The sequence below is a fragment of the Parasteatoda tepidariorum genome, chromosome 12 (genome assembly GCF_982258835.1).
Source record: "Parasteatoda tepidariorum strain Cologne lab strain chromosome 12, Ptep-v5.0, whole genome shotgun sequence".
NCBI lineage: Eukaryota > Metazoa > Arthropoda > Arachnida > Araneae > Theridiidae > Parasteatoda > Parasteatoda tepidariorum.
The window spans coordinates 33204711-33231104 of record NC_141766.1 but is presented as its reverse complement, the minus strand read 5'-3'; the positions used below and the strand labels follow the sequence as shown (position 1 = coordinate 33231104).

Genomic DNA, 26394 nt, shown 5'->3' with positions numbered 1-26394 from the left:
GTTGGCCTCGTACCGTGATGACTCCGGGTTCGAATCCCGCTTCGGGCATGGGTGTATTTTATCTCTCTTCTTATATATATCCTTCTTGCGTTGTTGGGGAGACATTGTTTCACCTGTATGGAGTCCATGATAAAGGGATAGTTAGAACATTTTGAAACATTAGGTACTACCAGGTGCCTTTTTTTCGGAAAAAAAATTGAGTGACTATAGTTATTTCGTAACTTCGACGAAATTTTTGATCGGGAAATATACCAGGGAACGGTTTGGTCAAAAGCAAAGAAAGTATCGTGATATCTGAGTATCTATTTTTTACAGTGCATGTGTTTGTATAATGATCTCTTAAGTGCAATTAGAAAAGTGAATGTTTTTTTTTATGAAAATGTGCAATTTCAATATGATTTTTTTTCTAGGATTTGGAAAAGACAGCTACGGAATCGGAGGAAATACGACTACGAGCAGAGCAGGAAAGAAGTAGTCTGGCAATTTTGGATGAAAAGGAAGATAAATCTGAGGATTCCGAATTAAATATATGTGATACAAATCTGCATCAAAACCAATTAACACTTTTAGACAACTGTTTAAAAGAAATAGACTATCTCAATTCATCCCCACCTCAATCTGATCCACTGCAAGACGATGATAATGTCTTATTGATTGACTTAAACACTCCAGAATCTACAGATGCTGAACCAATTACTCCAGTTCACAATGTTGTACGTACAAAAAGCAATGATTCTCATGATTCTTTGGGACCAAATATTAGTGAAGATGAAGGATTAGGAGAAGAAAGTCGCCGAGGTGATTCGACTGGGCCAAGCAGTTTTATTGAAATTCACGAGTCAATTCCAGCTTTAACTGGCTTAAGCACAAAAGTTCCACATTCATTAGCCAATCAAATTGTTGTAATAGACTCAGAAGGTCATTCCAAGGTCAACGAATGGAATGATCCTAATGACTCAAAAAGTAGTTTAGATATTTGCATGTGTGCCATCGGTAATTTACGCGAAAGTTTGAAGTCTAAAGAAAATGAACTGTTGAAATTGTCTGCCATACAAAATGATCAGAAGCAGATTGCGGAGTTGCAAGACGTCATCCTTAATCTTCATCAGGAATCAGCGAATTTGAAAGCCGAACTTGATAAGGTTAAGAAAGAGAACTGTACATACAAGGAGCAAGTGCTTGAGTTAGAAGAAGCAGAGAATGATGCAAGACTTCAATCTCAAAAACTCGGTGAAAAACTTTTGTTCCTCCAGGAAAAAGACACGCATTTTCAAGCAAAACTTAGTGAAACAAAGCAAGCCTTAGAAAACTGTTTGGAACAGTTAAATTTGAAAGAAGTAGAGGAACAAGAGCTACGTTCGCAAGTAAAATATTTAGATACCCTTGTTCAAAAATATGAAGAACAAATTAAAACAATGGAAATAGTTGAACTTGCTCTTCGAAAACGTTTGATTGAAGAAGAAGATGAAATGAAAGAAATGGAAAAATCCTTAGCTAAAACTTCAGTTGAAAAAGTGGAGAGGGGAACTCAAATGTATGAGGCTATTTCCAATAAATGTGATGATAAAGTTCCACATAGTAATGTAGATATTGCTAATATATCCGTTCAAGTTCCTGATGATTCTGTTTATAAGTCATATTTTATTGAGAACAGTGTACAAACAGAGGATTATGAAATAAACATTTCACCTCCTTTAGCCTTTAAAGATGTGAGCCAAAGTGATAATACCCACCAAGCAGTTGCAGACATATCAGCCAGTAAGTACTTTTTATTTTGACTCAATATTTAACTGAAACGGAAAACTTAGCGGAAACTTAACGGAAAAATTTGAACACTCTGCTTAATGGGTTTTACTGTGAAAACCACTTATTTCAGACAAATATTTGAAAACTAAAAATGTTATAATTTTCATCTTATGAGCAGTTTGGTCTCTTTAAAAGTTGAAAGATACGAAGAAGCGAACTGCTTGATTTTTTTCACGAATGCAACAATTTTTTGGCTCTTTTAGACCGAAGTTTTAGTCAATATTTTTCTGGAAAGAATAAAGTTAAAAGTAAGGAGCAGTTTTTAAATTGTTTCAGTTTTTTTATTTTCGTGGTGCATACAACTATAGTGATGGCAGTATTTTAAAGGGATTAAGCCACTTTGGGATTTTCTTATTTATTTCATAAGTGCGCTGCCACCCATTTAGTTTGGTGGGTAGAGTATTCACCCACCACGTCTTCGTTTGAGGTTCGATTCCTCATGAAAGTTAAGTGTCCGATTGTATTGTACTTTCTTTGACTGTGTTTAAGTGGTATCTGTATATGAGAATTTAATGTCTCCTTTGGCCTCAGATCCAGAAAAGGCTTAATGTCTAAGAGCTGGAAAATAATTTAAATATTATTACTTACCTTCATATCATTACTTTACATAATTTTACCTGTAAAATTACTGATTTTCCTGTGAATATTTGCATGTATTTTTACAGTAATTCTTTATTTTTAAATCTCTGAAAATTTTAAAAAGACTCCTAATAAAGTCTTTCCTGTAGATTCCCACCTATTTTTAACGAAAAAACTATTTAGCAGTATTTAAAAGCAGATTTCTGAAAGTTAAATTTTTTTTCAAGTTAGCTGGACAGATAACTCTTATAAATCTTCACAGATTGAGCTAATTTTTTTAAAACAAGCAAACAAACGAAACTTTATTGGGAACAAAAACAAACACATAAATACAATTCGTCGCCGAGAGGAAAATCCTGTCCTGGCGACAAAGAAAGGTAATACAATAAATTTAAAATAGAAATTTAAAAAAAAATACATGAAGCCATGTAAAAAAAATAACAAAGGTAACATAAGAAATTCATCTGGATTGGCACAATACTTTCATAAAAAATCAAATGCTTCCTTTAAAGTAAAAAATAGAGATTTAAATCGTCAATGTTCATCACAAATTGAAATAAAGCAAGCTTAAAAGAAGAATATATTTGGATATTTTGCAACTGAAATGATAATTTATTATATAATTTAGGTGCTAAGTAAAAAAACTGTTTTCGTGAAATTTCTTTTGTAAATGGGGAAACTCATATATTTTAGTTGGTCTCCTTTCAGACACATTAGCTTTTAATTTGCATATTAGTTTATTGTAGTGTAAAGTAAAATACGAAAAAATACATTATGGCGAAATGGTAATAGATTAATTCTTGTATATATATTGGCAGAAGTTATACTTGAATTATTTATATTTAGAGAATTAATAATCTTGAAGCATTTATTCTGAACTGAGATTAAAGGAAGTAAATTAGTTTTATATTCACCGCCATACATTATTGCACCATAATTAATTAAAAAATAAAACCAGGAGTAATAGAGTGCTTTCATAAAATTGAAACGAATTATACTCCTAAGGTGATAAAATGTAACTGAAACAAAACGCAATTTTTTAACTAAATTGTTTTAACTAAATTTAAACTATATATTTAAATTTATACACTCTTTACAGATGTATTTTATTTTATTGCGTAGTTTTTTTTAACTATAAGTAATTTTTTGACGATTTCCGATGAGGAATTTAGAATATTTTTCTAGAAATGCGCTATTCTTGCAAAAATCGGTTTATGAATACAATCCTAATGTTTAATGTAGCCAAAATAAATTTTTAATCATTCCTAAACTTAATCATACTTAAAATTTTGACCTTTGCAAAATATGATTGAATTAAGTACCATTTTATGCAATCTAGTTGAAATAATGTAGTTATTTAAAAGGATTTCCCTCTTTTATTAGGCAACGTTTCAAAATGCTTTAATAATTATTTTTGCATGAAAGGTTTATTATTCAATAAAATGCTTTCACATCACTTTCAAATATTTTGGTAACTCTTGGAGATATTCTATTTTGATTTTACTAAATTATAAATTTGTCATTGCAGCATAATATTAGTAAAAATAATTCCTCCGGTTAAAATTTTTCCGAAATTTCAGATAGTTTTTTTCTAAAACAAACTGTATTTACAGTAATTCGACGCAACTCCGGACTAAATATATTTATACATGCATACTAATATATTAATAAAGCTTCACTTTTTGCATGCCCATTATCTGGAGAAATATAAAACTATTCTTTTTTTAACAAATCTCAACATGCATATTTAATTTTTAGTTATAAACTTTGAAGTATGGCTGTGTTATGAAACATGCAATTGTGGTTCCATTAAATATTTTTTATTAAAAATATCGATAAAGAAAATTATTTGAGCGAACTTTTTGAAATTCTGTTATAGAACAGCCGAAATATTCACCAAAAATGTCTAGCGCTAAAAAGGTTTATAAAAGCCATCGTCCAAGAAAAGTATGAATCTTTTAGTAATTTTCTTGTTGAATTTTTTTTAATCAAATTTAACGGTTAATTTTTTCTCCTACCATCATCACAGAAATTCCGCCTATTTCTTAGTTTTCTTACAGCTTGTCTAACTTTCAATAGGCTTAAAGCGTAATTACTAAGCAGAGAAAAAAAAAGAAGCTCTAAACTACCGGAATACGGAAAAATTTACCATATTTCTGACTCTATGAGTACAACAAAGAAGCTCAGTAATTTTTACCGAAGAACTTTTATAATGATTTTCATAAAATTATCAATAAAATATAGTTTTATAATAAAGGTTAAAATTTTGTAAATGCTGTGAAATTTGGTAATTTTATTATGATGCAGGGTACAAAAACGACTAAATCTGGCTAAATTTACTTTTTAATTTTGTATTTTTCAGATGTGTGGCAATAAGAAATACAATTTTGAAAATCAGAATTGCCGGTAAACGATTACCATATGAACGAAAAAATTACCAAATGAATGGCTAAAATACAATATATTTTAGTTTCATCAACCAGAATTATTTTTTTACCATAAATATCTTTACTATACAGTACAGTAATTTGACCAGGATTTTTTTCTCCGAGTACAATCAATGTTGGAATCAACAGTTTGCGTTGTTCTTCTTGCATTTTAACTTCTTTTTGTGGTTGTTTATTTTACTGCTACCTTTTTATAAAAAAACATAGCTCAAAATAATTTTCGACAATGGAGAAAATTTAAAATGCATGTTTGCAAGAATTGATATTTTTCAGAAAGCGCTTTAAATTTAAAAAAATGAAACATAGATTAATATTCGCGTTTGGAAAAATGAACACCACTAAAAATGCGTGTTTCAGAAAAGGGCTACACTTTGAAATGTGTGTTTGAAAAAATAAACAGAGATCAAAATGGCGTTAAATTAAAACTGAAATGTCTTTTGTATATTAACGCATAAACGTCTAGCAACAAAAAGAGGTCCATATAAGTAAAGCACCTATGTATAAAGAAGTGGTAGTAAACATTTTATTTTATTCCGAGTGAATATTTCTTTTTATTTTCCATCACTTTAGTTTTTAATAAAGATTGTACTTAAAAATCAGATCCAAATATAAATATTTATTCTATTAATACATTATGGTAAACAGAGCTTTCTTGTTTCCTCAAAATAAGTGCTAATTACTACTTTTTCTTTTTTGATAAAAAGGAAATTTCCTTTTAATCCCTTAACTTAACAGAATATCGGGCTTGTATGTTAAGGGGTTTAAAGAGCATTAGGTACGAATAGTTTAAACATGGAATCTGAATTTTTAATATCTGCGTCTCTTCAAAAGAGACCGCGTACCAAATCATTAGGAAAGCGAAAATTCTCTTAGTTTTTGTAAACACCACAAATAATCATTATTCACTAGTTATATACCAGATTTACAAACCATGATTTGAGGACATATGAGTGGAATGTCTTCGCAAACTTTTGTTACTTGAGGACACCCATATATTCATGGAAAAATAATTTATATATGCAAAAAAAATTTTTTTTAGAAATTTATAACTAATATCAGGTGCAGAATCATTTTCATTGAACTTGATTTCATTTCAAAGCAGTTTTGAAACATCATACAATATTCTGTATTTGAGCATAAGTAAATTGAATGCTTACATGATTATTAAAATTTGTTTAGTTTTTGCTGAAATTATTTTAAAACGAGAATAGAGCTTTTAACATGTTGCTTCTTTTTTGTTTTTTTGTTTGTATTCTGTGTGTTCCTATCTTGCTCAAAAAAAAAAAAAAAACATGCGCATTTCAGATTTTTGTTGTTGATGGTTATAAAAAAAAGTTTTGAATAATTCGATAACATTTTAAGGGGAGGTGTTAAAACCTATAAAACATTTTCCTTCCTCAAAGCTTTTGAAAATTATTGAGAACAGTCGAAGAAATTTGAGGACTGCTAGTCACCTTACACTAGTTACTTCATTCAAAAAATGATCGTCATAAAATAGTTCAAAAACTGACCTCAAATGCCATTTTCATTGCGTTAAATAGATTTTTTCATTTTTTGAAGCCCTTTTTAATCAACATATCTATTTTTTTCTTCTTAAACGCAATGTTCAAATTATGTCCTTTTCTCAAACTCGCATTTTGCGTTTTGACTTAAAAATATTATCAACGGTTTGTTCCTTTTTTTATAAATCTTCGTTTCTTTAGCTACTATAACTACGAAACTGTTTAAATTAACTGATTAAGTACTTTTAAAGTACGCTTTAAGAGCTCTTTTATTCAGACATGCTCTCATTTATTAGCTATTAATGACACATAATAACTTTAAGATCACTGCATATTATTACACTGAAAAATAGAACTACAAATGTAAATTATTATTTTTTGTTTCTTGATAAATCATAAAAAAAACTAATAGAATGCTTTTTTTTAGCAAATATAAAATTAAAAACATATTTATTTTCTTATTTATTCAAGTTAGTTACGTAAAAAAAATATTAAGGCTATTAATTTTTCAAGTTACGAAAATAATTTATAAAAACAAGCCAAAATATATTCCTATGAGACGTTTGCATTACTGTTATTCTACTTTGATTTAAAACATAGAAAAAGAAAAACACGACTTTTGATTTTAAAATATATCTTTTTTCAATATTGATTGCACTGCTTTTTAATATTGATACAGCATTGATTATTAGGTTAAACGCAAAATTTTATTTTAAAATTTGATATCCTTTTTCCAAATGAATAAATTGATTCTCTGTTATATTGCTTTAAAACTTACAAAAAAAGAACTCATATAACTTTTTATTTCATTTACCTCAATCTTTTTTTTCCACATAAGTTTTTATTTTAAAATCTGAAATTTTTCATCTTTGTAACAAATTTTTTTTTAATTTACAGGTTCAGAGTCAAATATTTCAACATTATCTGAGATACCATGTCCTATTCAAAAAGAACTTCTAAAACGACTGCATCAGTTAGTTGAAGAAGACGCTAACCTGCAACAGCAGTTGCACTATGTAGACCAAATTAATCTTACCCTATGGAAGAAATTGCATAATTTAGAATTCCATATTGGAGAATGCAAACGAAAAAACATATCAGAAGATAACGCAAGCGATAGTTGTATAGAATCCGAAGGCGATTTCTCTAGTAGGCCAGTATCACGTGAACAAATGCGTGAAGACAGTACAGCTTGCCCAAGCAAATGTGCAAGTCCTTGTTACAGCAAAAGAATTATGTCTAGTTTAGATAAAAACGAACAAGAAATCAAATTAAGGTTACTGCAATTAGAAGAGATAAACGTTGCATTCGAAAAAGAGCTCGAAGTTAGGGAGAGATTATATATGGAAAAAGAGAGAAAATATGGAGAGTGGGTCCAGACAGAACAACGCTTTATTGGAGATCTAAAAAGACTGTCAGACGAAAGAGATTCATTAAAAATCCAAGTTGCCAAATTGGAAGAAGAAAAACACGAACTTTCTGAACGGGTTTTGAAATTAGAAGAAGAATTGAAAGAAAATGACGAAAAGCACCAATTAGAAATCAAAAATTTGAAATTGGAACAGAATAAAATCATTGCACGTTTGCAATTGAAGGTGGATCAACTACTAGTCAGGGAAAAAGAACATCTTAAGCAAATTACAAATCTGAAAATAACCCAAACCAGTGATAAAGCGGAATCTGATAAACTAAAATCCAGCTATGTGGAGCTACAGCTTGAGCTGAGTCGAACTCGAGATGATATTCGCAAAAAGGAAGAGGAATTTAGAATAAAATTGGATGAGTCTCGTAGCAAACATATGCTGGAGGAAGCTAGATTGATTTCAGAACTGGAAATGCTTCGGCAGAAAAATTCAAGCTTTGATGAAATGATTAGTAACTTTCAAACAAGGCAAACTGAGTTAATTGAAATCGTTAAGCAAAAAGAGCAAGATCTGGAGTCGGCTAGATTGGAATATAAGAAGAATGTCGAAGCTACGGAAGAAGAACATCGCGCTATAGAAGCTGAGCTCAAAAAACAACTCAAACAAATGGAAGAAGGGACTTCAATTGCTACGAAAGCTTTGTCTGATGAGAAAATGCGTTTGGAGAAAGAATTACAAAATAACATTGATGATTTGAGGTATGTGCATTTTTAAAAAATATACTCTATCATTCATTAGAAGTACGGTAACTAGTTGGCTTGAGTATGAAAGCATTTTTTAGTCGTCCTGAAAATAACCAGGGATATAATAAAATATTTAAAAGAATTAGAGGTATGTTGCTTTATGCTTACAAAACCAGTAATTTTAACCTAATTTTCAAAAATTAGTTATGAAATTTCACAACAGATGGCGTGCTCAAAATTGGAAGAACTATAAAATATAGTTTTCTGTTGCAGGTGAAATATTTGCACGAATGTTTGTTGGATTAGGTTTTTGACTGAGCCTTAATGTTGCTACAAATAGTGGTTAAAAAAAATTCTTTATAGTTCTTCTCAATCAGAACCTGTTGCCAAGATTAATCCTTTGGCTACGCTTAAATGTTACTGCAAATAGTGGTTTTAAAAAAACATTCCTTATAGCTCTTTTCAATCAGCACCTGTTAACAAAATTAGTCCTTTGACCACGCTTTAATTTTGCAGTAAATAGTGGTTTCAAAAAAATTCTTTATAGTTCTTCTCACTCAGCACTTGTTGACAAGATTAGTCTTTTGACTACGCCTTAATGTTGCTGCAAATAGTGGTTTAAAAAAATGTTATTTATAATTCTTCCCAATCAGCACCTGTTGACAAATCTCGTAAGCAATTACTGGTTTTCTGAGCAAAAGGCAGAAAACTCCCCATTTTGTTTAATTTGTTGGTCATGGTTTGGACACTTGATAACTTCCAATAAAAGATATCTTCTCCAAACTATTAATTTTCTCAAAATGATATCATATTGCTTGTAATTCTTTTAAGTATAAATATTTGGAGTAAAGCTAGAATTTATAAAAAGGTATACTTAAGAAATATTCTACTTATAAACCGTTATTGAACTAAAATTTTTCTATAAGTTTAGTATATTAACTGGTAGAAATATTGCTTACCGGAAAAAGCAGTAATTCTTGTGAAAATATATATTTTTTATCTGATACTTGTTAAAAATTGCATTTGAGCCAGATACAACTAAAAAATAACGGGAATGAATTTGGAAGTTGTTAATAGTATTACCTCTTGTGACACGTACACATAATAAATATTTAAATTCTGCATTTGAATTCAGAATATTTTCAGAAAAATAAAATTGGAATTTAACATGGCACCTAACAGTTCTTGTAATTCTTCTATGAAATATCCTCCTGAATCCGAATATAATCCCTTTTTTTCTACTCACTCATTTCGGAAAATGTTTGTTCCTCACTGCTTAATTTTACAGCGATTAATTTGATTTACATGGAACAAAATGATTTCAGCAATTAAAGTTTTTTAAGAGATGAAAGGTTCTAAGACATAAATAGTTGAAGGAGGGCATCAATAATTATTAGCTGTTGGTCAACATGTTTAAGTGTCAAGCTTTACCCTTTCCCGTCTATTTTATAACTGACATTGAACAGCCGACTCAATTTTGAGTTCACGACTACCAATGTTCAACTCCGTAACCTTGTTATTTTGAATACATCCCAGAAGACAAGGGAACTCATGGATCACGCACTGAGACAGACTACCCTTCATGGAACCCTTTTTCATAGAACTAACCCCACACTTGTTTTACATAGAAAGGAAAACGACGGTTAGCTCGACAACAAAGGGATTCTAACCCAAGATCCGTCAACCATTGAGGACTTTTTGCGTCAGCACTGTGAATGGTTCGAGCCAGCTGGAAGCAGAATTCATATCAACCAGCCTCCGCTGGGATTCAAACCTGGGTCACCTCATTGGCGGATGAATGCCCTATCTCCTGAACAGCCACGACTCATTCTCAAACATTTAGTAACTTCTTACGAACCTATGCAATTACCTACGATATAAAATTGTTCTATTTTGTTCCGTTCCGGATTTAGTGCTGTAAAATGCTAAAAAATTGCTAATTCTTAGCAAAATGATACAATAATAATTTATTATTCATCTTTGCTAACTACAAGTTCTGAGCAATAATCATCCAAAAACAGTACGAAGCTAAAAGATTCTATCAGGATCAGGTGTAATTCAAGTGACCATAATATAAAAACGTCTTTTAAGGTGTATTGAATTTATCTCTAAGGGGGTTTAGATAAAAACGGGTTTCACGAGGCACCCTAGTGACGTTTTCTTCCTTATTTGCTCGTTTCCTGCCCATATTTTCTTTTCTATCTTCTTTTGCTCTTATACCAAGTTTAATTTATGGATTATTTGATCTTATTTTGTATGTTTATAACGCTGTATGAATTTGGTGCATTAAAGTCAGTTCCAGCTTTTTATGCTATCAAATGTTTTTTCCTATTTAATTCAGATACAAACGTAATATAATGATTAATAATTCAATTCAGAAGTTAATATGCTATAAAATTATTTTTTTTGGTAAATCCCTAAGGACCATTTAATCAAAATATATGCTAATTAGCATGCCAACAAAGCTCTACCACAATTTTTCATTTAATATCTCATATTTAATTCTTTTTGAGACAGTTCTAAAAAAGGGCAAAGCCAATTTATGCTTGTGGCCCTGGCTAGATCTTGAGGATTTAAATAACGAAAAGCTTAGTGCCAAATATTTTTATTAACAACAAATAGCACACACATAAATTCGAATAATTATGAGAAGGAGAAAGAAAAGGTCAATTCTGTTCAAAGTCTGAGCATCTACTGCCTGTTGAGATGACGCTGTGGTTGCTACATGTTATTATTTAGTACAAAGTCTTTAAAACATCAAATTTATTGATAAAATTATAATTAATTGTTAAATAAATAAAAAAAAAATAATTTGAAATAATTTATTAAATGCCTTTATTGATATTTTGAACTTTTTTAGCTGCGTGAAAATCTGGAATTACTTTACAGTGAAATAAAATAGTTATAGTAAAATATACTGTTTCAAAATATTTTATTAAATGGCCTTAGTGACATTTTGTTCCTTTTTAACTGCGTGAAAAACTAGAATTACTTTACAGTGAAATGAAGTAGTTTATTTCCTTTTACAATCTAAGATATTATTTTTGTTTCAGTTTAGCTAATTGAAATCTAAAGTATAATTGTTCAATAAAACAAAAACTATTTCAAAATATTTTATTAAATGGCCTTAGTGACATTTTGTTCCTTTTTAACTGCGTGAAAAACTAGAATTACTTTACAGTGAAATGAAGTAGTTTATATCCTTTTACAATCTAAGATATTATTTTTGTTTCTGCTTAGCTAATTGAAATCTAAAGTATAATTGTTCAATAAAACAAAAACTATTTCAAAATATTTTATTAAATGGCCTTAGTGACATTTTGTTCCTTTTTAGCTGCGTAAAAAACTAGAATTACTGGCGTGAAAAACTAGAATTACTTTACAGTGAAATGAAGTAGTTTATATCCTTTTACAATCTAAGATATTATTTTTGTTTCAGTTTAGCTAATTGAAATCTAAAGTATAATTGTTCAATAAAACAAAAACTATTTCAAAATATTTTATTAAATGGCCTTAGTGACATTTTGTTCCTTTTTAGCTGCGTAAAAAACTAAAATTTCTTTACGGCGAAATGAAGTAGTTTGTATTCTTTTACAATCTAAAATATTATTTTTGTTTCAGTTTAACTAATTGAAATATTTCAAACATTTCAAATTTATTGATAAAATGATTTTATTAAATTTATTGATGATATTTATGACTAAAAACTTATCCTTTTACATTACAGAGGTAAGGAAGAAGGTTATAAAGCTAGAATTGCCGAACTTGAAAACAATGTGACACACTTGCACAAAGAACTTCATCGATTAACTGGTGATATCGATTCTGGTTTCGGTTCAGATATCAATAATGACGGCATAAGCAATTTCCGACGAGAAAAACTTTTGAACCAATTGAAGGAACTCCGCATTCGCGAAGTAGAGTTGAGAGAAAAACTAGATGAAATGGAACAGAAGGAAGCAGCATATAGAGAAACATTAGAACATGCTGACAGAATTGTTGCATCTGTGGAACAAGGGTACAAAAACAAAATAGAAGAACTTGAAATATCTGAAAGAAATCTCAAACAAAGAGTTGGACACCTTGAAGAAATTGAAAGTAGACTACGTGGCGCTTTGCACAAGGAAAGGCGTAGTTCTGATGGCAGGAAACCAGATGATTTGGTTGTTGAGTTGTTGGAAGCTGAATCCAGGGAAAATGTTCTGAAAGAAAAAATCGAAGGATTAGAACAAATTCAAAGAAATGCTATGAGTAAAGTTAAAGATCTAGAAAAGGTAGTGCAATATTTTATAAGTTTTATTTAAATCTTTGAATTATTTATAAAATTAGCTGATTCTGTTATACAATATCTAACTTTCTTTATTATTTATAATAATACGAATGCAACCAACTATTTTGGAAACTGCGAAAATTACTATTTACCTTGTGTTCGAAATAAAAATGTAGATATAAATGCGTTTTTAGCATAATTTCCCAGTTATAAAACACAGTTTATACAATGTGTCAAACATTTTTCATTAGTTTTTTTGCAACGTAAATATAATTTTATTTAAAATTTGATTTCTATTATGTTCCCAACAAACAAAATCAAGTTGTGAAATATTAGTATAAAAAATAGCTGTTGATTAAGAACTTAAAACTCATTTAACATAAGCATATGGATCATAAAGTAGTACAATATAGTAGAAAACAACATATAGCACAAGTAAAATAGTTTGAAAAAAAAACTATCATTTTAGAACAGTGGCAAACACCATCCATCATCAGCACGATGCACTGTAAAAAATTCCCGATCAAATTATGGTTAAAGTACTGGCAACCTGTGCTCCGGTATTTTTTTCAGTAAAATCTATTAATGTAAAATTTCACGAAACAAATAAAATCTGAAGTGCACCGTAATTTTTATATAGTAATAATTATTGTAAAATCTCTGAATTACAGTAATTAAAAAAAAATTAGTATCAAAATTCAGGAATAAAATTTTGCGGTAAAAATGGATTTTACGTTAAAGTGGATTTTATGGATGTTACCCTCAAGGTGCAAGTACTTTTTACCGTAATTTGATCCAAAATTTCTTACAGTGTATATGTTATAAATCAGAAGAGATTCGTTGTTTTGGCAATTATACCAAAACACTGCCTGTCTGTTGTAACTGCATAATATTGTGATTTATACATTGTTTTCTATGTCATCAATGCATCAAATGCATCATGCTGATGCATAATGTACACTAAACTTTAGTACGAAAATAACCCTCCTTTCCTTCACAGTCTACTATGTAATTACAATAAAAAAAGAAAAATGTTACTAATAAAAACGTTTATGTTATGAATTCAATAATTGATGGAGTAAGCGCATTGCAAAAAATTCCGGATCAAATTGCGGTAAAAAGTACGGGCACTCTAAGATCTGCTTCTTTGAAATTCATTTTACCGTAAAGTCCATTTTTTTTGCCTCAAAATATTATACCGTAACTTTTTTCAGTAATATTTATTTAACTACAGTGATTTTACAATAAGTATTACTGTAAAAATTAAGGTAAGTATATCAAATTTTTTGTCCCGTTAAATTTTAGGGTAAAGAATACCGCTACACTGAGTGCCGGTGCTTTTTACCGTAATTTGATTCGAATTTTTGTTTCTTCAGTGTTGGTTAAGGATACTTGAAACTATCAAAAAGTAATGGGATAATTGAATTAAAGTTTCTTTCATCCATTTATACCTTTTTCAGGAAACAAATATGCGTTAATTTTTTATGACAATGCTTTTAGTATCCAGAAATTGTAGTCTTTTGGGTCTTTTTGGGCTGGTATTAAAACAACGCAATAAATAGAAGAAATCAAGTTCAAAGTCAGACACCAGTATCGGTTCTTTGAGCAAGTAATATCATCAGCGGGAAAACTGATGATAAAACTTGTTTTTAGCATAAATTGCTTGGCTAACATCTCCAGCTATTTTTCTCCCTTTCAATAATTATATGGAAAGTTCCAGCCTTGTTGTTCAGGAACTCCGTTGCTCAAAAGCAACACCCATCGCCCCCTGTTTTTAATATAGAAACGGCTGTTAATGTTCCGAATTCGTACATTTGTGCTTAATTGCGCTGTTTCTACGCTATGTGATCCTAAATATAAACGCATTTTGCCACTCTTCTTTATATAATATAATATTTTAGGGTTCGAATATAAAAATTGATAAAAATATAATTCTCGGCTTTATGAACAATAAGTATTAGCTAAATATTTTAAACTTTTCAAGCTGCACACTGAATGGAAACAGAAAATACTCCTATCTAATGATTGTTCCTCTACGTTGTCGGTATATTTCATTTTAAACCAATGAGGCAGTAAATCAAGCGCTTGATAGTGTTTTTTTAAATCGAAAAATACAAAAAGATGAGAGAAAAAAATGGCCATTATATAACTATTATTTAGAAAGATTTCCGATATAAACATTACGAATTATTTTATTGGCATATTGCAATTGTTCCATAAAAGCTGTTTTAATAAATAGAAATAAGCTTATTAAGTAATAAAACTAAAATTAAATCAGATTTTTTTAATAAAGGTTTTTTTAATGTAAAAAAAATCTTTCATCGAAAATGTGTTAAATGAAAGGTTTAGTTTTTCGCAATTTAATTATCATTTAAATCTGTTGAAAAGTTATTTTAGTTTTATAAATCCATAAGTAAATTACATATCAAATAACAGGCATGCATTAAAAAGTAAGAAATTATCATTAAAATTGATATTACATTGCAATAAATTAAATAAATAAAAGTAAAATAAAGTAAAAATAACTTAAATTATCAAATAAATCTTTCATTTAGTTATCAATTCCTGACTCATTTTTGCAGTTTTTTTTTAAAAAAGTCTATTGCAAAGCTGTTAATAAAACAATAACCGAGTTGTTAACCGCCAAGCAATTCTCTTGAAAAAAATTCTTCCTTAATCTGCTAAAACAAGAATCGTTAGATTAGCTGATTGTCAAGAAATTTTCTTTCAAAAGAAAGCCACAATAAGCTTTGTAAGAAATAATCGTAAAGGTTGTTGATAGTTACGTAATTTTCTATGAAATATGTTACCATACGTTCTTAAAATATTAAACGTTGGCTAGCTAACAGTCAAGTTATTTTTTTATGAAAAAATGTCTAAATTAGCTGTTTAAACAATAATCATTAAGTTAGCTAATTCTCATGAAATTATGTCATCATAAGCTGTTAAAACAATCTTTCGGTAACCCGATCGTCATGTAATTCTTGAAACAAAATTGCTTCCATAAGCTGTTAAAAACATTAATCTTTAAATATACCGACCACCGATGATGAAAAATACCCCTTTGTTTGAAGTAGAATTAGTTTGTATTGATCAAAAATTGATTAAAAATGTGTACACGCAGCTACTGCTATTGCAAAATACCTTAAATAATTAGTTGTTAACCTTAAATAATTAGTCAACCTTAAATAATTAGTTGTTTGCAAATATAAATCGCAGTAGTCGTCTGAGACCGAAATCTTCTTTCTGAGTGGCATTACTTCCCATCCGACGTTCCATGAATAGAATCGCTATCAGCGTTTGTAGCCAGAGTTCTCGAATTTTGGTACTGGAATTTAGAGTTATTTATTTTTTAATTTTTGAACTGCACGAAATTTTGCTTCATTATGATCACTTATTACTAAGGCCCGGATTTTGCATTTTTTGCATTTTTGGACATTCTTTGTCCTTTAGAGCATTGTTTGAGATTTATAGGGCATTTTCTTTTAAATTTTGGGGCGTATTTTGCATTTTAAAGCATTTTTTAAATTTTTTGCTAAATTTTTCTAATTTTCATTATTTTTTATAATTTTTTATTATTACTCTGGCTTCCAAACAATGAAGAAAATTTCTAGGATATTAACAGGTGAAGCAACATCTTTTCAAATTGAAGAAGAATTGTCAGTAAGTGTGACCGTCCTTTTCAAGTACGCACCAATAACATCAGTAGACGTTGAAAGAAGCTTCTCCTGGTATAAAAATTTGCTTTCAGACAGGAACCGCTCGTTTACATTTCAAAATATTAAAAAAAAAATTAATAATCCACTGTAATTCTGATATTTAGCAATATTATGAGATAGAAGTTGTTATATTCATTTAAGTTTCTATACAAAATGAAAATGTTTTGGAGTCAATATATTTTCCTTTTTCTGTTATTTTTGGACACAAAACATATTTGTCGAACTTTAATGAACGTAGAACAAGTATTGCATTGCTTTATATTTTTTGAAACGACTCATAATAATTTTGAAGAGTAAAACATTGTTTTAGTTCAATATTTTCAATCAAAATCCGGGCTCTACTTATTACAGTAATATAAAATATCTACCACTATTAAACTTTTACAGTAAATTATACTGAGAAAGTAATCTAAATTCATGTTAATAAAGGACCGCCATGAACTTTTTCTCAATTATTTTGCCGGCAAAATTGGTTTTCTGTTACATTTTATCTGATTTTAAAACCATCCATACTGTTTTACAGGTAGGTACAGAGTTTAGATTAGCTTGTTAAGCGAGTTCCTTGCGTTCAAGCCCTGGCTACGAAAGAGTGGTCCATCACTCGTAATTTTTCAATTTTTTTCCGATCATTACTTTCAAGGAATATTTTTTATAGCGTAGATAAGATATACAACGACTTTCGTTTTGTAGAGTTAATTCATTACTTTATAATCTCAAAAAGATAACAAATTATACTATGATTTGCTTTTAGAGGTTTTCATAGAGCTACACATTAAAATCATCCAAATTAAATTACGGTATAAAGTACAGGTACTTTGGGTGTATCCCTTTTACCGTAAAATTCATTTTTACAGTAAAATATTGCACCGTAATATTTACAGTAATATTTATTTAATTCGAGTGATTCAGTGATTTTATGGTAATTATTACTGTAAAAATTACGGTATATCAGATTTTTCCGTAACATGTCCTGGTAAAAATGGATTTTACTTTAAAAAAGCACTGGCGCACTGAGAGCCTGTACTTTTTACCGTAATTTGATCTGGAACTTTTTATAGAGTACAAGTAGATCTCTAAAAAACAAGTAAAGTTCTAAAAAAAATTCTTTTTATTATCACTCACTGCTCGACGAGAATTTTTTCCTTGAAAGATTTTGTATCCGACAATTTTCTTTATATATATGCTCCACCTACCAAAACGTCTGCAGTTCTTGCGATACATATTCTCATATTTAACAATTATAATGGAAATGAGATAGTATTAAAGTGTTTTTAAAGCAAAATTTTAGCAGTTACGAAATGATTTCAAATACACAAATATATCTTTAAATTAAAAAAATTATTGCAAAATAACGAGTCTACTAAATATTTTTAAAAATTTATGAAATTGATTGTAACATATCGCATTGTTTTTATAAAATCGATTGCAACATAGAATGCCGGGAGTTTCTTAAAATCATTTTCTCTTACTAAGGTAATTTCGTAGCTCATATCTTTTGGCAATAAAATTCGAGACAATAAATTTCAATGCAAATTTGCATGCCAATTCTAAATAAGTGAATTCAAATGGAACAAAATAAATAAAAAATGACTTTTCAAGACGAATTTTTTCATTAATTTAATAGATGCTTATTATAAATAATATCAACAATATCGTAAATCAAAATATTACTTTATCTTTTGTTTACTGGATCATAAATTATGACTGCGAAAGAAAATATTTACGGAATTTATTCTAAAATAAATCTAAAAATACAGTTTAATTGTTTAAAAAAATTACTTTACCCTGAAATTAATAGTATATATTCTTTTGCAATTTAAGATATTTTTTTCGTTTCAGTTTAATTAATTAAAATAAAAAAATAAATGCTTCAATAAATTAAAAAAAAATTTAAAATAATTTACTGAATGGCATTATTGACATTTTGTCCCTTTTTAACTGCGTGAAAAACTAGAATTACTTTACAGTGAAATAAAATTGTTTATATTCTTTTGCAATCTAAGATATTACTTTCGTTTCAGTTTAATTAACTGAAATATTAAAACTAATTGTTCAATAAAAAAAAACTATTTATTAAATGGCATTATTGACATTTTGTTCCTTTTCAGCTACGTGAAAAACTAGAATCTCAGTTGAATGACAAAGACGAACTAGCGTCCAATCTTCATAAAGCTCAACTAGAACTAGATACCTCCAGAAAAACCTTGGTGAAGTTAAAAAAATCTGAAAGTGACTTAAAAACTTCCTTACAACAAACTGAAAATGTCTTGAGTACAACAGAAGCACAAATGAAAAATAAAATTCGAACCATAGAAGAAGAAAAGAGTGGATTGGAAGAAACAATCAGAGAGCTTAGAGCACAAGTTCGAGAACTAAAAATGAAATTGGAAAAGGTGTCAGACGATCGAGAAGAAAAAAGATTGTCACTGACTGCAACAAAGCAATCTGTTCCTCGTACTTATTCTTCTCAGAATCAAAATGATGTAAGGAAAAAGGTTATATATGGCTTTTGCTTAGCTGTTAGCAAAATGCTTGATAAGCATTTAGTGCTATAGCAGGAATATTTTAAGACACTATGTAGATTATCTAGTGTTGCCAACCTCGCAATTTGTATTTAATATATTTAATGCAGGGGGTTCAGGACACAAAAATCTTGAAAATTTTGTCATTTATTAACTATTTTATTACATAAGAATAATGGCATTAGTTATTTAATATTGATTTTTTTTCATTTCAATTAGAATGAACTGTATGACTAGGTTTTATTTTTTTTCGCTTTGAATTTCATTTGATACTGAACCTTAGGATATTATTTAATGGGAATTTCTTTTTATTTTAATTAGAATGAGCTTAGATTTTATTTTATTTATTTATTTCTCGCACTGAATTTCACGTGATATTAAACCTTTGGATATTTTAATAGGAATTTTTCTTAATTAGAATGAGCCATATGACTAAGTTTTATTTTATGTTTTTTTCGCCCTGAATTTCAAGTGGAAATGAACCTTAGAATATTTTAATGGGGATTTTTAGAATGTGCCGTATGGCAAAGTTTTATTTTATTTATTTTTATTTTCGTTTTGAATATAGAGTGATTCTGACTCTTAGATTATTTTAATGGGGAACTTTTCAATTTAATTCGAATGAGCCATATGACTGTGTTTTATTTTATCTATTTTTTTTCTCATTGAATGTCATCATGCAACCTTAGGATATCTAAATGAGGATTATTCTAATATTAATTAGAACGTGCCATATGACTATATTTTATTCAATTTTTTTCCACAGTGAATTTCACGCGATACTGAACCTTAGAATATTTCAATAGTGTTTTTTTTTAACTTTAATTAGAACGAGGCATATGACTTGATTTTGTTTATTCATTTTTTCAAATTAAACTTCAAGTGATAATGAAAAATAATTTGAATAATATAGAATGTTTTCTCTTTTTCCGTTGTCATTTTTTCACGTTTTTTCCCCAACTTTTAAACGACCTATATAGAAAACGAAAGAAGATTACTCTATAAATTTGAAATATCACCCTCAAGAATTTTAGAGCTTGTTTAATCATAAGATAATTCAAATTTGTTGCAACCCTTAATATGTTACTAGTTGAATAGTTTCATTATATTTTTTTAAACTTGGTTCAAATTGAAATGAAACATAGTCTAATTTAATACTTTATTCAGATTGTGGGAAAAGTGCACCATATTATGGTTTATCGTACAAATATTATGGTTCAATGCTGAATTGATACTTCAAAGAATGCTTGATTTTATTTTATAAATTCAGTCCATGAATTTTAAAAATAAAAAAAAAACAAATAGATGCAATTTAATTTTGAAGTTTTTCTAATTTTTTTTAAAAAAAATACTGCTAGTAGCAGTTTTTGCTCAAGATAAATTATAGTTATGATTCCTTATCATGTATATCTCTGATTAATATTCCTATACGTATCCCTAATTCAAAGAAAACAATGCCAAATTTAAAACTTATAAACTTCAGTTTTATTAAATATTATTCGAATTATTTTTTTAAAATTGCTTAATTTTAAAATAGTAAAATTCTACAAGCTTAATAGGAGAAATTGGCACAAAATTTATAACTTTTAACAAGGTGCAACAAAATATTTCAAAATATTGCTTGCATTAAAAAAATAAAATTGTGTCCCGGATCCCCTTGAAATATAAAATTTTATGGGACTGAAATTAAAACATGACACTTATTCACAGTGAATGATAATTTCTATTTGCATGACTTGTATTTTTTTATTTAAAAATACTATTCTTATTAGTCATATCTTATAAATATTCTTCAAAATGGTAATTCAGTAATGATTTATAAATTTTATTTTTAGAAAATTACTTCTAGTTTCAGGCTCTGTGATATTAAAATTAAAGGAGCATAAAAAAATAATTGAAATTTTTACATTTTTACATTACGAATTTAACTTTTTTGATGTTTAACATTTTCAAAATTGATTATGAAAATAACACTGAGGAAAAAAGTATGGTAGAAACTACCAGAATATGGTAAAATTTACCGTGTTTCTGGCTCTATAGGAACACAAAAAGCTCAATATTTTTCACTGAAGTGTTTTGGTAGTAATTTTGGTAAAAGTAATAATAAAATATGGTTTCATAATATGTGATGAAATTTGGTAAATGTGGTAAAAATTGGTACTTTTATCATGATGTTTTAAAGCATGGCATAAGAACTATTTAATTGGTTAAATTTACTTTTCAGTTTGTATTTTTCATTAAATGTGTGGTTATAAAGGCTTCAATTTCGAAAATCAGAATTTCCGATAAGCCAGTAAAATTACCAATGAAATGGTTCAAATACCATTTATTTTAGTTATATTAACCAAATTAATTTTCTTCTTTTTAACCAGAAATATCCAAAATATCATTACCCTACAATGCGGTAATTACACCAGCATTTGTTCAACCGCGTATGCATCAAATATTACAGTTGTTTGATATAAAGAGGCATTTAAGAGCGGCAGAATGAATTCTCCGTAAATATTTATGTAAATATATAATTTACGGATATTTGTTTCCCGGCGTATGCATTAAATATTGCAGTTGTTTGATATAAGGAGGCATTTAAGAGCGGCAGAATGAATTCTCCGTAAATATTTATGTAAATATATAATTTACGGATATTTGTTTCTCCGCGTATGCATTAAATATTGCAGTTGTTTGATATAAAGAGGCATTTAAGAGCGGCAGAATGAATTCACCGTAAATATTTATGTAAATATATAATTTATGGATACTTGTTTCTCCGCGTATGCATTAAATATTGCAGTTGTTTGATATAAAGAGGCATTTAAGAGCGGCAGAATGAATTCTCCGTAAATATTTATGTAAATATATAATTTATGGATATTTGTTTCTCCGCGTATGCATTAAATATTGCAGTTGTTAGATATAAAGATATAAAGAGGCATTTAAGAGCGGCAGAATGAATTCTCCGTAAATATTTATGTAAATATATAATTTATGGATATTTGTTTCTCTGCGTATGCATTAAATATTGCAGTTGTTAGATATAAAGATATAAAGAGGCATTTAAGAGCGGCAGAATGAATTCTCCGTAAATATTTATGTAAATATATAATTTATGGATACTTGTTTCTCCGCGTATGCATTACATATTGCAGTTGTTTGATATAAAGAGGCATTTAAGAGCGGCAGAATGAATTCTCCGTAAATATTTACGTAAATATATAATTTACGGATATTTGTTTCCCCGCGTATGCATTAAATATTGCAGTTGTTTGATATAAAGAGGCATTTAAGAGCGGCAGAAAGAATTCTCCGTAAATATTTATGTAAATATATAATTTATGGATATTTGTTTCTCTGCGTATGCATTAAATATTGCAGTTGTTAGATATAAAGATATAAAGAGGCATTTAAGAGCGGCAGAATGAATTCTCCGTAAATATTTATGTAAATATATAATTTATGGATACTTGTTTCTCCGCGTATGCATTACATATTGCAGTTGTTAGATATAAAGATATAAAGAGGCATTTAAGAGCGGCAGAATGAATTCTCCGTAAATATTTATGTAAATATATAATTTATGGATACTTGTTTCTCCGCGTATGCATTACATATTGCAGTTGTTTGATATAAAGAGGCATTTAAGAGCGGCAGAATGAATTCTCCGTAAATATTTATGTAAATATATAATTTACGGATATTTGTTTCCCCGCGTATGCATTAAATATTGCAGTTGTTTGATATAAAGAGGCATTTAAGAGCGGCAGAAAGAATTCTCCGTAAATATTTATGTTAATATATAATTTATGGATATTTGTTTCTCCGCGTATGCATTAAAGATTGCAGTTGTTTGATATAAAGAGGCATTTAAGAGCGGCAGAATGAATTCTCCGTAAATATTTATGTAAATATATAATTTATGGATATTTGTTTCTCCGCGTATGCATTAAATATTGCAGTTGTTGGGTATAAAGAGACATTTAAGCGAGACAGAATGAATTCTCCGAAAATATTTATGCAAATGTATAGAATTTATGGTATTTAATATCCTTAGAAAATGTATATTATTCACTGTATTACGATAGCTTAAAAATACAAGCATTACTGAATATTAAATGATCAAAAATTATAAAGAAAATCAGGTAAAGCTCTACAAAGTGTATTATTTGGAATATAGTCGCGTAAAGGCCTAGAAATGTGCGGTAAATAAGAATTACTTAATATAACCACCGAGGTAAATTAAGAAAAAAAAATATTTTAGTCCATTTAATTTTTTTCTTAAAACATTGTTTGTGCAAGCAATTTGTTTGACAATTATTCTTAATGTGTACATTTTAGAAGCCTTCTTATAAAATCTTGTTAAAAATCAAGTTAAAGAAGTGTACTCATTGGGCTACATAAATGAAATTTTAACTGGAAAAAAACAAAACTATTATCGAAATTTGAGGAATCGCAAATGAAGAAGGCGGCTTAATCAAACATCAAAACCTGTTTAGTTAAGAAACAAAGAAGTGTCGAGAAATGATTACGAAAACAACGCCGAGTTTTTTCTAACAATCAAACTCGTTTGAGTCGTGAGGTCTCAGGGGTGAGAGCATTCGCCTTGCAATGAAGTGAACCGGGTTCGAATCCTGACCGATCACAATGCTGACGTAAAATATCCTTTGTGGTAGACGGATCATGGGTTAGAGTCCCCTTGCCGTCAGGCTAACCGTGAGATGTTTTCGCAGTTTTCCTCTCCTTGTAACACAAATGCGAGTCAGTTCCATCTAAAAGTCCTCCTCGAAGGCGAATTTCACCCAATACTTAACCCAGGAGTTCCCTTGTCTTCTGGATTGGATTCAAAATTGCAAGGCTACTGAGTTGAACATTAGTGGTCGTAAACCCAAAATTGGGTCGGCTGTTCAACGACGGTTATAAAATAAAATATAAAATCAATTTTGTTTTGGTGTTTCTAGAACTGGTTTCACAGACTTCTTCTGACTTTCCACATATTTCGATTGCGTGTTGGATTTTTCGTGCTTAAGTGTTAATTTGCGATCCTTAAAGTACTCATTTTAGACAAGAGCTCAAAATCTATACAATATGGGCACTGATTATTGATAAACTTGCATGTAGGTACAACGAAAGAATTAATATTGATCTGAGGAACCAACCTTGGTATGAAGAAGTAAAATCAAAAACCTTTCTTTAATACCTTTTAAGAGGTAGCAGACTGAGTGGAAATGAAAATTGCTGGTTTCGAGTTTTCTAGTAATTTTACTTGTAAATTAGATTATTAAAATATGATATATATTAAAATTTTTAATTTTAACAAAGTTTTCAAGTAATTTGCGTTTAAATTTAGGAGGAACTAAAGTAAACTGGAATATACATAGTCTAACTTTCATCCAGTATAATTTTAGCTTTTAAGACATTTCTTATCAAAAGTAATATCATAAAAAAACTCATAATTTTATCAGCAATATTATGTAATATAATTAGCTTTTCAAGCACTAAAATAAAATTTTAAATAGTTGGAATAGAAATGAAAAATGAAGAAATAAAGATTCAAGTCAATGAAAACAGTGAAAAAAAAATAAGATCAAAGATGTAAATAGTTTTTAGTTCAGAATTTACTTTTTCACCGGCAACTACATTAAAAAGTTTTGATTTAAGGCTTTGTAATTTTCTTCATTTTTATGACGTTTGGATTTCTAAAGTAATATATTTAACAGAAATTACTATTTCTTACATAAGAAAATAGTTGCATAGCAAGTTGAAGTTAAAAATAAATTACTTTTTCTTATAAGAAGTTCTCAATAGTTCTATGACAGGAAGTCGTGAATAATCAATTTTTTTCCATATGCAAGAGGCACACGACAAGAAAACCTTAACCTTAAATTTATCCACAGCTTAAAATAGTTACGTGACAAAAAGATAAAAACTCTAAGTTTTTATATATAGAGTAAAATAGTTACATGGCAAAAAAATAAAAATTATAATTTTTTTTATTTGCATCGTAAAATATTAAATGACAAAAGATAAGAACAACAAATTTTTTATACACAGCGTAAAATAGTTACATGGCAAAGGATAAAAATGACAATTTTTAATAAACTGCATAATTTAGTTATATGGCAAAAAGATAAAAACACTAAGTTTCTTTATATGCATCGTGAAATAATTGCATGGCAAAAAGATAAAAACGATAAATGTTTTTTCATCATACTTGGCTTAAAATGGTTATAAGACAAGAAGACGTTAATGTGTTTGTTGTATGTAATGTAAGACAGTTATATGATAAAAAGTACAACTAGGAATAATCGTTTCTTTTCATATGCTGTATAAAATAAATACATGATTAGAAGACTTTAGAAATAAGTGTTTCTTTGAAGCAAACTATAAATTAAATAAAAATTGCTTCATTTATTCGAATTTAAATTTAACTGCCCGAATAAAATTGAATATTATGATCTATATTTTTGTCTTTTATAATTTATGTCAATATTAATGAACGTTCAGGTAATACTCTTTTATGAACCATGCATCCAGAGACTGTGAGAAACACTTTTCATAAAGTAAACAAAATAATATCAACGTTAGTGTTTGTTTACAAACGAAGCAAAAGTATCTTAGATGGTTGATAGTAAACTTTTGTCTATTTTATTCTTATTTTAATTTACAAAGAAAGCTGTTTAAAACTGTTTAAATAATTTTACGGATTCTATTTTACTTTAATCTTCCGCCAAAAATTATATTAAACATTTAGAATTCTATTAATTTACTTTCAATTTTCTTAAAATTACTAGTTTTTAATATGAAAATATTTTTTCACTTACTTTGACGTATGCCAAATAGATTGATTCCTTTAAACTACGTCCATTTAGTACATTTCGGTAGTCTTAGAATATTTCTGACGTACAATTTTCGTTCACAATATTCCATGCTTGATGCTTCCTACATGCTTCCTTCCATGCTTGTTGCGTCTGCACAAAAAAGTATACATTTTCAACTTTATTCTTATTTGCCAGTTTTTTTCTCAAGTACCATTTCTTAGAATACATTTGATATCCATTGTTTATATTTAAATTGCCATTTAATTGAAGGTCGCGCCATTTGTTACGCGTTGGCGGCAATACCGGCTTTTAAGCTCAAATTCTTGCCTTATCTCTGGACTACGGTGCCAAATCTGTTAAGTCGTTACTTTCCCATCTTTAGTCGCCATTTACGCAAACCTTGGCAAGGGGTCCAATTATGACAAATTAATTGTATTTATCTTGGAGTATGAAGGTAGTGGCCGTGAACAACAGGTTGTAAAGCATTCGACATTGCGATTAAAAGCGTCAACCGATGTTGACGGCAAAAAGTAAAGCAGCACATGCTTCATCAGATAAATTTTAGGATTATTGCCAACTGTTGTGGGGCTAAACGTCAAAGTTTACGCTGGATAACAAATGTGTCGATTG

The 26394-nt window shown here is 28.9% G+C and overlaps 1 protein-coding gene and 1 long non-coding RNA gene across 7 annotated transcripts in view; one reads left to right on the top strand and one right to left on the bottom strand.

Moving 5' to 3' along the window:
* Positions 1-26394, top strand: part of LOC107440918 (uncharacterized) — a 153519-nt gene that overhangs the window by 114202 nt on the left and 12923 nt on the right. For all 6 annotated transcript variants that reach the window (XM_043041014.3, XM_043041013.3, XM_071188024.2 and 3 more), the window contains 4 exons: positions 411-1758; positions 7232-8456; positions 12169-12715; positions 18539-18913. In XM_043041014.3, coding sequence (XP_042896948.2) covers positions 411-1758; positions 7232-8456; positions 12169-12715; positions 18539-18913 — 3495 coding nt within the window. The remainder of the gene's footprint in view (positions 1-410; positions 1759-7231; positions 8457-12168; positions 12716-18538; positions 18914-26394) is intronic.
* Positions 11723-26283, bottom strand: LOC122269160 (uncharacterized). Its single transcript, XR_006225009.3, has 2 exons — positions 25768-26283; positions 11723-12643 (listed from the first exon to the last, which is right to left on the bottom strand). It is a non-coding gene; the product is annotated as an uncharacterized LOC122269160 (long non-coding RNA).